The sequence below is a fragment of the Megascapheus bottae genome, chromosome 12, assembly GCF_031878675.1.
Source record: "Megascapheus bottae isolate mThoBot1 chromosome 12, mThoBot2.hap1, whole genome shotgun sequence".
Classification (NCBI taxonomy): Eukaryota; Metazoa; Chordata; class Mammalia; order Rodentia; family Geomyidae; genus Megascapheus; species Megascapheus bottae.
In genome coordinates this window covers 21272137-21284967 of record NC_143520.1, presented here as the reverse complement: position 1 = coordinate 21284967, position 12831 = coordinate 21272137, and the positions used below count along the sequence as shown (strand labels likewise).

Sequence of the window (12831 nt, the reverse complement as noted above, 5' to 3'; positions counted from 1 at the left end):
CCACTAGTCTAGACTCCTAGCTCTAAATATAATGTATTTTGATATTATTAAAATTTCATTATTCTTTCTCCTCTTCCCCCCTACAGGCCCATGATTATAATCATATAATATAGCTATATAAGCATGTAATATGCATATATTAATATACAATGGATTACATTATACAATGTAATTATACATTGCAGGATATATTGTAATATATTATGTAATATATATCATGTGATATATAACATATACAGAAGTATGTATAAATATGTATATTTTAAGGTTTTTTATCTTGAATTTCCCTCACATACATTGTTTTATTTCTGTCTGTCATTTATTTGTATTTAGAGCTCATTTGGCTGTTTATTTGTATCCTCCCTTTCCTTCAGGTTTTGATGCACATCCTCTTTAATTTCATTCTGGTTCACCATGGTTTTGAGTTCTTTGGACCTGCTTTCGATTCACTGTCCTGAGAGTCTCTTTCTATAAGACTGACCTGTTTTTCCTATTTCTTCTGTCTCTGCATTGATATTTGAGGCCAAGTCAATGGTTAGGAGTTTGCATCTCGGTAGTCTGGCAGCTGAAGTCTCCACCATGTCCAGGCAGGGCTGTAGTGTGTGTGTGTGTGGGGGGGGCTTTCATTGCAGCTTCTCACCACTGGACTGGGTGATAGGTCAGTCACATCCTATGTGCACTCAAGTCTCTAGTCTATCCTTGTATAAGGCTTCTATGTGAGCTGAGGACACAGCTCCTAAAGTCACCCACTTCCCAGCGGCTTCACCTTAGAATTCCCTCCTTTGTGTCCTAGAAGCCACAGCTTTGGGCTGTTGCACAAAGGTTTTCAGTATATAGGCTGGTTAGGTTCCCAATTGCTGCACAAATCCCCCATTTGTACCCAAGGGCAGGATCCATGCTACCCCTGAGGTGTGCCAGTGCTTCTTGAAGTGGGAGGAAGAACCAACACAGTGCTCTTCCATGGTGATGGAGGACTGATGGACACAGTGCTCAGCATGGCCCTCTCAGGTCTCTCACACTCCACCCAGAAGCCCGTTGTCCTGTGGAAAGAAGCTGGGGGATGCTGCATGATCCCCAGGTCTTATGCTTGGAGCTCTCAACCCTGCTTGGATGTATCTCCTGACTGGTAAACACTGCCAGCCATGAGCTTCCTGCTTTTTCTGCAGCAATCCTCAGGAAAGGGGACTTGCTAGCCAGAGAGAGTTCTATCACCAGGCTGGTTACTGCCTGAGCTCTTGGCTGCTAAACTTATTGAGGCCACAACTGACATTCTCCCTCTAGCTCAGCTCTTTTTCTCCTGGTTGTGTACTACCCTGACTCTGAGGCAGAGTATCTCAAGACTATTGAACCAGAGTTGCTCTGTCATTTCAAGTACCCAAAGTAACTCAGTCTCAAATCCTGCTTGTGATGGGCAGGCAGTTCCTGGAGCACTCCTGCTGCCATGGGTGTGGAGCTGGGCTTCTGTAGTGATCCTGAGGCAACAAGACTTGCTCGAGCGAGGGAGGACGAGCTACTAACCACTGCCCACACTCCTGGCTGCCAATTCCTGGGGAGTACCACATCTAACATCCTTCAACATGATCTCACACAGCTGTTTTCCTCCTATACGTTGAGTCTTGGCATCTCAGGACCCCAGATCTGAGGTTGCACATCATTTTAAAGTCCCCAGAATAGTTCAGTGTCAGACCACACCAGGTGGCAAATCCCTTCAACCAAGCAAGCAGGTCCCTGAGCTGGGACATCCTACCAGCTGTGGGTTCAGAGCTGCATCCATAGGGACCTGTATGTAGGTGGTGTAATTTGCTTTAGCCAGTGTGGCTGCCCCTCACTGCCTATATCCTTAGTTGCTTAAACTTCTCCCCATACTCACGGCAGACTCATTGCATTATACAATCACCCTTCATGGCTGTCTTCTTCTTAAACCCTCTCCATATGTGTCCCCGAGCTGTGATTTCTTGTTACTTTCAGGTCCCCATCAGGAGTAAATAATCCACCAGAACGAGGTGAGAGCAGTTGTGTATTTTAGTGCTCAGTGTAGGAATCTGCATGCTGCCACCACCACCATAGAATCTTGGCTATCAAAACTGACCTGGATAAAATGTGCAAAGTGACAATTTTGAAGAAGGCATGAAACAGGGCCAAAGCTATTTGTGTTATCTACAAAGTGGCTTCCAGCTCCAGGGCCATGTATTGCAACAGATGCAACAAGCAGAATGACTCACAGGGACAGAATTTTCCTGGGAAAGGTTGTCAGTAAAATGGGATAGAAAACCAAAGGTAACTTTGAAGGCCGAAGGAGCAAAAATAGTAATAAAGAGAAATATCTGCAACACAATGAAACTATATCTTAGGGACTAGTTCAGATGCCAACAACTGATGAGGAAAATGTGTGTGTGTGTGTGTGTGTGTGTGTTTCAGACTAAGAAAAATCTAGGCTGGCTTTGAACTGTGACCCTTTCAGGCTCCTCAGTAGTTAGGATTATAGGTGTGAGCTACCAGTTCCTGGCTTACAATAGGTTTTATCATAAAAGTTTTACTGAGAATCAGCCCAACCATTGAAGTATGAGTGTACAGAGTTGCATCCACATACAGCTTGTCCCCTAGTTGCCACCTGTTGGGGACACTGCACACTATGCTTAATTGCTTTTGTTGCTGAGTTACAACAATGAGGACACTGGTCCAAAGTAGCTGATATTTACCAAGCTTTACTCCTCAATATCTAATTTAATTATTCATTTATTTTAGTTTTCTTGGGACAGAATCTCACTATTTACTCCAGGCTGACCTGAACTTAGAGCCTTGTTGCCTCATAATCCTGGGATCGCTTGCTGTGCCACCATGCTCTGCAATCTTATTTATTTTAAAAACAATATAGAAATGAAATTATTCCTCTTTGGAAATTGTTCTTGTGAATAGGAATTTAAAGATACACTTATTTGTGAACTTGGCAAATACAAGGCATGTTGTCAAACTCTGTTATGTCATCTAATATAAGTTAAGCATGAATTACTCATATGTCAAAAACCCCTATGAAGAATCCCATGCAGCATCTGGCAGCCCTATGAAAACAAAACCAGACACTCACCATGCCACCTTGTTCTCTGCTCCACATGGTTGTTTGATCAAGTACCAGCCCCCTTAAGGCACAGAAGCAGTATTTGCTTAACAGAAGCATGCATATTTATATAACAACAGCTGACTTGCCTAAAGTCTTTACAAACAATGTAGAGATGCTGGAAAATATTCTTGCCTTAAAAAGAGGGATATTTTCTGGAAAATTTTCTTGTTTTCCCCTTTTTGATTCAAAGCAGCAGATAAGCTAGGTGTTGATGGCTCACACCTGTAATCCTAGCTACTCAGGAGGCTATAATCTGAGGATGACAATTTGAAGCCAGTCCTGGCAAGGAAGTCAGTGAGACTCTTATCTGCAATTAATTATCAAAAACCCACAAGTGCTCTAGCAAAAAAATTTACAGACAGTGCCTAGGCTCCAAGTTCAAGCACCAGGACCAACCCAATACACACACACACACACACACACACACACACACACACACACACACCCCATATATACAAGCATGAGGTGCATGAGGCTTTGAATTTGTTTCTAAGCATCATACACAGACATGCATGCGTTTCACACACACATGCACGTGTGCATGCATATGTGCATATTCATACAGTTGGCATTACTTAACGCCCCATTTCTTGAGGCTGAAGATCAAGTTTGTCTTGTTCATGAATGATTTCACAACATCCTGCAGTGGGTCCAATAATGTAACAGCTCATATTCCTTTCTTCTTGTCTGCCATACTGGAGATTAAACTCAGGGCCCCACACTTGCTCAGAAGGTATTCTACCACTTGAATCATGACATAGCCCTTTTGGCTTTATTTTTTTGATAGTTTCATTTCTTTGCCTAGAGCTATATTCAGACTGTAGGCTAAGGTATTTCTCTTATCAAAACAAAATCTTAAAAGTGTAAATAAATGATTTTTTTTTAAAAAAAAAAACCTGTAGAAATTTCCAGCTTCCCAAAGCTCAAACTTGACTTAGAGCCTGGCCTTATCCCCCCAGCCCAGTGCTCTCTGAACCACACTCTATGTGTTGTTCCTTTAGGACTCTGTAAAAATCAAAATTCAAATTAATTCACTTTTGAGAAGAATGAAATTTTCAGGTTCATTAAGAAAAAAGTTAAAAAAAAACTGGTTTGTAAAAGTCTTTTATTGTATCCGTGCCACACATAGTAGTGAAAAATGACACTCCTAAAAAAAGAATGCTACCTTTTCCACAACATTTTATTTTAAATAAAACTTCAAGTACTTTTACATCGGTACAAAAAAAGTCTGATCTATTGTCCTCCAACAGGCCACCACAAGACACAGTAGATAAAACACAGTGGCTACAAATGTCTTTTACATTTATTTCTGAGGCAAGGCAATGGGAGGGAGAGGTCTCCATGAAAAATACTGTGTGTGTAGGAAGTTGTCACGATCTGGTTCCACATGGATACAAATGATTATACTTCAATTTCTGCCCTGGTGGCGTAAAATTATATAACAAAATAGAAACATGGAAAATTACTATCCCCTACACCCTGTTTCAAAGGCAGGCACTACCAAGATTAGGGAGACGCCACAGTGTTGGTAGAGGATAATTACTGTACAAGCCAGAGAGCTGTAATTACCTTCAGACTAAAATAAAATGCTACAACCCTTCTAAGGCATAAACAATAATGTCTCCAAACAATATATACACATAATATATATTTAAAACAAGACAATATAAACAATAATGAACATTATATACATGTCATTTTTTCACTGTCTTGAAATACAATTTAACTACACAAGTGACTCAGCAACATATATATGTATATATATGTATATATATAAATGTACTTGTAATTCTACAGTAAGTTAATTTTTGGTGCTTTTATAGCACATCAGTGTAAACAGTTTAACTTGGCTTTGTTTTATATTTTAAAACATTCCTTGTTGTATTTTCAAGATTTAAAGCAATTTTTTCTAGTTCTTCCTTTTCACAGAAAACGAAGATTCTGGATGTGGTTTAATCATAAATAATTCATAAAATTAAATACATTCACTAAAAAATAAACTACAAAGTAAAAAAAGGAAAAATAGATATTTATTGAGAGGGAAAGGAGAATCATTTCCCACATTAGAGCTCTGGTGTTGAATATTCAGTGCGGTTTGATATAGTTTAATTGCTATTGCACTCTAACACCCTTTCCTTGGAAAATTCTTTGGGTGTGCTTCCCTGTTCTACCTAAATCAGCTGATAAATCACACGAACCAATAACCCAGGGTCTTGGTTGTTGTAGGAGTGAAGCCTTTAAAAATGGTATCATTCTTCTGATACTTTTTGATACTTATTTTTAAGGAAAAAAAGTCATTAGGTATGTGCCTTGCACATTTATGTAAAAATAGTTCACATTGCTGGTCTCATTTGTCCTTGTGTAAGGGAAAAAGAAGGGAGAGGTTATAAATTCAGCTCACTTTGAAAGTATCTGTCCACTTTTTTTCAAAATATTTCCTCATGTTGTGGCCAGCTCTGCCTATATCAGAATCATCTTCATTAAATGTTTCACAGTTGTCAAAAACAAGCCTGACATCTAGCGCAAAGGCTTCAAAGTTTGGATACCTGGAAGGAAAACACATAATTAGAGATGGATTTCATTGGTTTGGTGAAAAGGAAAATGAAAAAGAAAAGAAAAAAATTAGAAAAGTTATATTAAAAGTGATCTTTTCTTGTGAATGGGATATTTTAAAAATGCATATGATCTAGTTCAAAGCATATTTTGAAGACAAATAGAATGGAAAATTATCTCTCTGAGACTAATTTCCCAGGCCAGAAGTGACAATAAGAATGTGTACTCTCAGCCCTTGGGAGGCAGAGGTTGGAGGGGTGAAAATTTGAGGCCAATGAGTTATACAAATCGTGACAAAGAAAGAGAGAAAAAGAGAGAGAAAGAAACAAAAAAGAAAGGAAGATATAAGGAAAGGAGAAACAAAGAAAGGAAAAATGAAGCCGGGGATCATGCCTGTAATCCTAGCTACTCAGGAGGCTAAGATCTGAGGATCATGGTTCAAAGCCAGCCTGGGCACAAGAGGACCTGAGATTCTCATCTTCAATTAACCTCTAGAAAACGGGAAGTGGGGCTTGGCTCAAAGGTAGGGCGGTAGCATTGAACTGAAGAGCTCAAGGACAGTGCCCAGGCTCAGGAGTAGGGTGGTGGTCTTGTGCTGAAGAACTCAGGGACAGCGCCCAGGCCGAGGTTCAAGCCTCATGACCCACAAAAAACAAAAAACGGAAAAAATGAGCAAGAGAAAAGAGAAGAAAGAGTAAAAGCAAAAGCAAACACATCTGACATTTCCCATATCCTATGTCCTGTTTACAACATTTTATAAGACAATGCCTCACTAGTTTATTAACCCCTCTGACCCACATCATTTGTCTGCTCTATTAAGCTCATTCAATAGTGCCCATTTCTAGTCAAAATAATGATTCTGCAAATTTTTTTGCAGTCCTGGGCTTGAACTCAGGGCCTGAGCACTGTCCTTGGGCTTTCCTCAATGCTAGTGCTCTACCACTTGAACCACAGCATCACTTCTGGCTTTTCTATGAATGGAATGGAAGCCAAGCCTTTGTTCATGCTAGACAAGCATTCTACCACTAGGCCAAACTCCCAGCCTGCTTCTGTATTCTTTACAAATATTCCAGGATATACCACTGTGCTAAACTTTCAAGACAGTAATAAGTACTTACTAATGGAAATTATTTACTTACTGTCCATTACTTAATTTGTCTCTAATTGTGGAAAAATCCATAGGCTTTTTAATAACTTTCTTATAACCAGGAACAAGTTTCAAGTTTACAGGAAGTAGGAAAGGCCATGCATCCTCATGAGTCTCCATTTCTGTCAGGATCATACTGCAGAGAAGAATATCAGAAATGAGCTTCAATACGTTAAAAGGTCTATTTTCATTAAAAATTAACTTCCATGCAAAACTTCAATACAAATTGATTTAAAAGATAAAGATATGTTTTGTTTACATTTTATATTTCTCTGCTTACATGAGTTAAAACTGAGATCATCATTAACATGTAACAAGTTTCTGAATAATAATGTGCAGTGTCATAAACATACAGTACATGAAGATGGAAGATACCTGCACAAGGTCAGGTCCTTGCTATCATCTCTTTTAGGTTTCTTAATAGAAGTAAAATTTTCTTGTTTTGCAGAGTTAGCAGAAGTGTTTTCTTCTATTTTTCTTTTTTTGAGGTCTTTGTTTCCTCTTTTCAGTGAACTACTGGTAGATGCAGAGTCTTCATCTTCAGTATCACCTGTTAAAGTTACTTTCTTGCCTTTCTTCAACTCATTGGTCTTTTTTGCTTTGACATGAAGTTTTTTGACTTTTATAGTTTGACCACTTGCCTTTAATTTAAAAAGGGAATTGAGGTGTAAGAGACTAATTGTGACAGTTTAACAGGACAAATCAAAAGTATTAGCTTGATCTAAAAGATGGATTGTTCTTTTAAAGAGACCTGTGAATTTCTTTTCCTATAATGTAAGGATAACATCTAATAATTCATGAATTTTTTTTTTGTTGTTGTTGTTGGTTACCAGGCTTGAACTCAGGGCCTGAGCCCTGTCCCTGAGCTTCTTTGTCAAGGCTAGCTGAACCACAGTGCCACTTCCAGTTTTTGAGTGGTTAATTGGAAATAAGAGCCTCACAGGAACTTTTCTGCCTAGGATGGCTTCAAACCCAAATTCTGAGATCTCAGCTTCCTGAGTAGCTAGCTAGGATTATAGGCGTGAACCCCAGCGCCTAACTTAAGAATTTTTTTACAATGTGCCATTTCAGCGTTTGAAGTCCAGGCATTACCATCTTACTTCACCATTCCATTCAGAGATGGTGTTGTGTAACTTGAGCCATACCTCTACTTTCAGTTTTTTTGCTGGCTAATTGGAAATAAAGCATTTCACAGACTGTTTCTTCACTTGCTGGCTTTGAGCCATGATCCTCAGATCTCAGCTTCCTTACAGACATGAGCCACCAGTATCTGGCTTATTCAAGAATTTTTAAAACGTGCACATGCTGTTTGGGTATCCCAGAATTTATCATCAGGATCTCTTTAGTCTAGATCACAAACTGAGGTTAAAGAAAACCAAAGGAATTTCCTAGAATACAACACAAGTAAGAAAACAAAAGTACAGAGCTCATTAGAAGGAAGCTGAATAAATACAAATCCAGGCCAAAACATGAGACAGAGTTGAAGTGGGTGGGTACCAGTGGGTCATGCCTATAATCCTAGTTACTACAGAGACCAAGATCTGAGGATTGTGATTTGAAGACAGCCTGGGCAAACATATTCATGAGAATCTTATCTCCAATTAACTAGTAAAAAGCCAGAACTGGAGCTGTAGGTCTAGTAGTACAACACCAGCCATGAGTTAAAAAAAAGCTGAGCAAGAGTGAAAAGCTCTGAGTCTAAGCCCTATCAATACTACAAACATACACATGTACACGTATTTACACACACACACACACACACACACACACACACAGACTTTTTGAAGTTTCAAACAGGAAGTTCTATTTAAGTGATCATTTCTATTAGAATAAAATGTGCCTGCAATGAAAGTGCTACAAACATGGTTCTAACATGTGGTGCAATGGAGGAAATTATGTTTACTTTTTAAGAAACAACATAGAAAGAAATGAAAGCAGCTGGGTGCTAGTAGCTTACACCTAGAATCCTAGTTACTCAGGAGGCTATGATCTGAGGATTGTGGTTCGAAGCCAGCCCAGGCAGGAAAGTCTGTGAGATTCTTACCTTCAATTGACTACACAAAAATCCACAAATAGACCTGTGGCTCAAAGTGGTAGAGCCCTAGCCTTGAGTAGTAAAGTATAGTGACAGTACCCAGGCCCTAAATTCTATCCCTACAACTAACAGAAAAAGAAAAAGAAATCAAAGAAATCAAATCAGAGAACATGAATCCCAGCTATGGCTCTTGTATACCAGCTAGCTGTGGAATTTGGGGCCATTTTTATTATTAACCTGATGACTTTGTTCTTAACCATAGATGCCCTACTTTTCCTTTCTTCCGTCCTACTTTCCTGGGGAAGCACCTCCCCCTCCCTCCCTCCCTCCTCTGAGAAAGTCTTGCTATGCAGTCCAGGCTGGTCTTGGAATCATCTAATGTCGCCTCCCATGTGTGAAGAGTGAGTTCTATCAAGACTGGCTTCCAATAAACTTCTGAGTTAATTGTTGGGCTTTTGTAGACACTGGAGTTTGAAAATTCTAGGACAGAAGTCTCAATGTGTGCATCTATGTATGTGTAGAAACATATACACATATCCTTAATATGAATATGTAAACATATTGGGTAAAACAATCGTGATCGTATGAGAAATAGCCATTTAAGACCATGACATATATTTTTACAAGAATATAAATTTGAAAATAGATTTATAAATATTGTATTTCCTTGCATATCAAATATTTACAATATTTTTATTGTTGTAAGAAACAAAATCTAGTTCACTGTATAAAACCAAAAACAGTTGCTGGGATGCTAGTGGCTCATGTGTGCAATTTTAGCTACTCAAGTAGCTGAGATTATAGGCATGAATCACCATACCCAGCTATTTATACAATATTCTAAGCCCGTGCTTCTATGCATGTGTGTGTGTGTGTGTGTTCTAGAGGTATCTGAATTGAGGATCTTGTGCTTACTCAGCTGATGTTTTACTGTTTGGTCCATCCCAGGTTTATGCTGGTTATTTTATAGATACAGTCTCATAGCCTAAGTCTATTTAGACTGGCTTTGCGCCATGTCTCTTGATCTCAGCTTCTTCAAGGCCAGCCCACGTAGAAAGTTAGCAAGACTCCATCTAACCAATGCATTGTGCATTGTGATGTGAGCTTCTGATCCTAGCTACTGGGAGGGTTATGCAGAAACAGCCTGGTCCAGGCTAACCCTAGGCGAATACTGTGGGCTCCATCTAAGAGGAGTAACTAAGGAGAGAAGAGTGGGGAGGGAGGGAAGAAGGGAGGAAGGGAGACAGTGAAGGAATGGAGGGAGGGAGAGATGGAGGGAGGGAGGGAGAGAGAGGGAGAAAAAGAGGGAGAGAGAGAGAGAAAGAGGGATGGGGAAGGGAAGGGGGAGGGAGGGAGGAAGGCAGGGAGGGAGAGAAAGAAAGGAGGAAGGAAGGAAGGAAGGAGAGAAAGAAAGAGAGGGAGAGAGAGACAGAAGGAGGGAGAGAAGGAAAACAGCAGGAACAACAAAAAACCTGCATTCACAGAGAAGGGCTTGGATAGCAAATGTATCCAAATCCATGTTTATGCTGTGAATAATAGTTAACCAGAATTCTAACTGAGGCAAATGTAGTGAAAACAGAACTGCCCCTGGCCTATTAAGTAATATCTCCCAAGTTTTAAAACACTTAGCTATTAAATAATTCATATACTATATAGTATTAGAGAAACAATTCAGAACTTTGCAATTATAAAGTCGTAAGATAAATGTCTAGCTAGTGAAGATTACTGAGCTATATTGACAAAAAATGATCAAAAGCAAATTCTGTGGCACGTGAACCATATTTTAAATAAAACAATGGTCGTATTTCTGCATTCTGAAATGGTAATTAGAAGCTTAAATCCTAGATCAGTCTTACCTTAGCAATGCATGCTGGACAAAACCAGTCTCCATCGGGTATGGTGGTAATCTTTGGCCTGTGGCAGTAAGTATGACAGCCTTTGTCACAGCCGTCACAAAGGAGAAGTAGTTCTTCATTATCTCCTTTCCGACAGATCTGGCAGTACTATAACACATAAAAATCATTCAAAATTAACCCTCTGCTAGGAGTAACAGTTATTGGGATGCTATGCAGACAATAATTCCTAACTTATATTAGTAATGAACATTCCGCTTGCTAACAAATACGTAATAGCCATACATATCTATGTATCTCTCGTTACACAGATATGGACCACAGGACGGGTGAGCAGTTCTTTTGGGGTAGATGCACATTTCAGGTACACTGCAAAGAACAAAGCTAGAGGCTCGATGCCTGCACACACTTCAGAAGCATGTACACATTAACATATGAAATAATTAACATGACATTAGAGCACATAAAGCAATGAATTAGCTTTAATACATGGTGTTTTTGCTTTTTAAAGAATGTTTCATCTTTTGCTTATCTTAGTATCCTTATGATAATCTGAGGAAGAAATAAGAATTAGAGTCATTTTTAAGTTAAAAATTAGGAATGTATAATAAAAAAAAGATATCCCTAGACTATGGTTAAATTATTCATCTGTTTTGTGACTGAATAAAAACATTTAAAAACCAAGAAACTGAAAAATTACCTAAATAAAACACATGCCAAAAGTGTAAAAATGAATCTAAGAAAATTATCTCCAGGAAAATGAAGCATATAGAATACAATTGAAGAACTTAAGGTCATAATTTTTTCCAAGAACTAAATGTGCAATTATTTCTTCTCTATGGAAAAATGTCTAATATTATTAAGAACTTTAAATCTGCAAAGATAATTTTTTCATAAATACATGTGTATCAAGTTTTACAAAAAGGAAGGCGAAAAGTTAGACAAGTAAAAGCATTCAAGACAGCTTTAAAAACTGTTGGTAACATTTTTGATAATTAATTTACATTCTAGTCAATAGGAAGTGTCATGCAAACAGTATTTTTTAAATGAAAACATGGAAACTGCTACTCATACTTATTTTATTTTTATATTTATTTATATCTAAAGTTAGATATTTATGTAACCTTAATAGTTCAAACTTACTTTGTTTAATTCTCCTACAAGATACCTTACCAAAGTGTAATGCATACACCAATCAATGAGAGTTTAAGAACCTAGTCAGTGGAAAGCATACACTATTCAAGTTATCAAGTGAAGCATCGACTATACATGAAGTATGAAAACTGGAATATATCTAGTAGTAAGAACAAAAGGAGTGTAGTTCAAATTCTAAAAAAATAATTTATTTACTTTCTCAATACCACACATTACTAAATAACTTAAGATGGTGTTATTTCACCAAATTTGAATTACATCTTTAAAAGTTCTGTTGTCTAACTTCTACTTGTAGACTATAATAAAATATCCTAAATATTTAAAATGAGATTTATATAAAAATTCTCATTTTTCCACCACAGATTTAAAAAATTTTCTCATGTGTATGCTTTAAAAAGAAAAAATTTAAATCATGAAGTTTTAATCATCCAATAGATTTAAAGAGTGATACTGAACTCATAGCACTATCAAAAATCATGGTAATAGCTCAAAATGTCTTAGAGCAAATGTTCTAATATTTATCTTTCACTTCTTGCTACTATGGTAAAAAATAAATATTACCCATTTTTATACCAACAAAAATATAAAATGTATTATGGGTAGAGAATTATCTAGTGACAAACTGAAGTTTCCCTTTGTCTTCATAGGCTTGGTTTCTACCCAGGATGGTATTACTTTTAATTTTTAATCTTTTATTACTATAAATTAACTATACACGTGCATCCAATGTACTTTGAACAACCGCACCTTGTCCATATTAAGCTTCCTTCTGTTCAACATAATTTTGTGTCTCTTTTTTTGCCAGTTCTGGGGCTTGAACTCAGGGCCGAGAACTGTCCTTGGGTTTTTCTCGTGGCTAGGACTCTACCACTTGAGCCACAGCACCACTTCCAGCTTTTTATACGTATGTGGACCAAGGAATCAAATCTGGGTCTTCATGCATGCTATGCAAGCACTTTACCATTAGGCC

The 12831-nt window shown here is 38.0% G+C and overlaps 1 protein-coding gene across 5 annotated transcripts in view; it reads right to left on the bottom strand.

Moving 5' to 3' along the window:
* Window positions 1–4403: 4403 nt before the first annotated feature.
* Baz2b (bromodomain adjacent to zinc finger domain 2B) overlaps window positions 4404–12831 on the bottom strand; it is a 123782-nt gene continuing 115354 nt past the window's right edge. For all 5 annotated transcript variants that reach the window (XM_090342773.1, XM_090342775.1, XM_090342777.1 and 2 more), the window contains 4 exons: window positions 10710–10856; window positions 7194–7459; window positions 6811–6954; window positions 4404–5664 (listed from right to left, as the gene is read on the bottom strand). In XM_090342773.1, coding sequence (XP_090198899.1) covers window positions 5511–5664; window positions 6811–6954; window positions 7194–7459; window positions 10710–10856 — 711 coding nt within the window. In that variant the 3' untranslated portion in view covers window positions 4404–5510. The remainder of the gene's footprint in view (window positions 5665–6810; window positions 6955–7193; window positions 7460–10709; window positions 10857–12831) is intronic.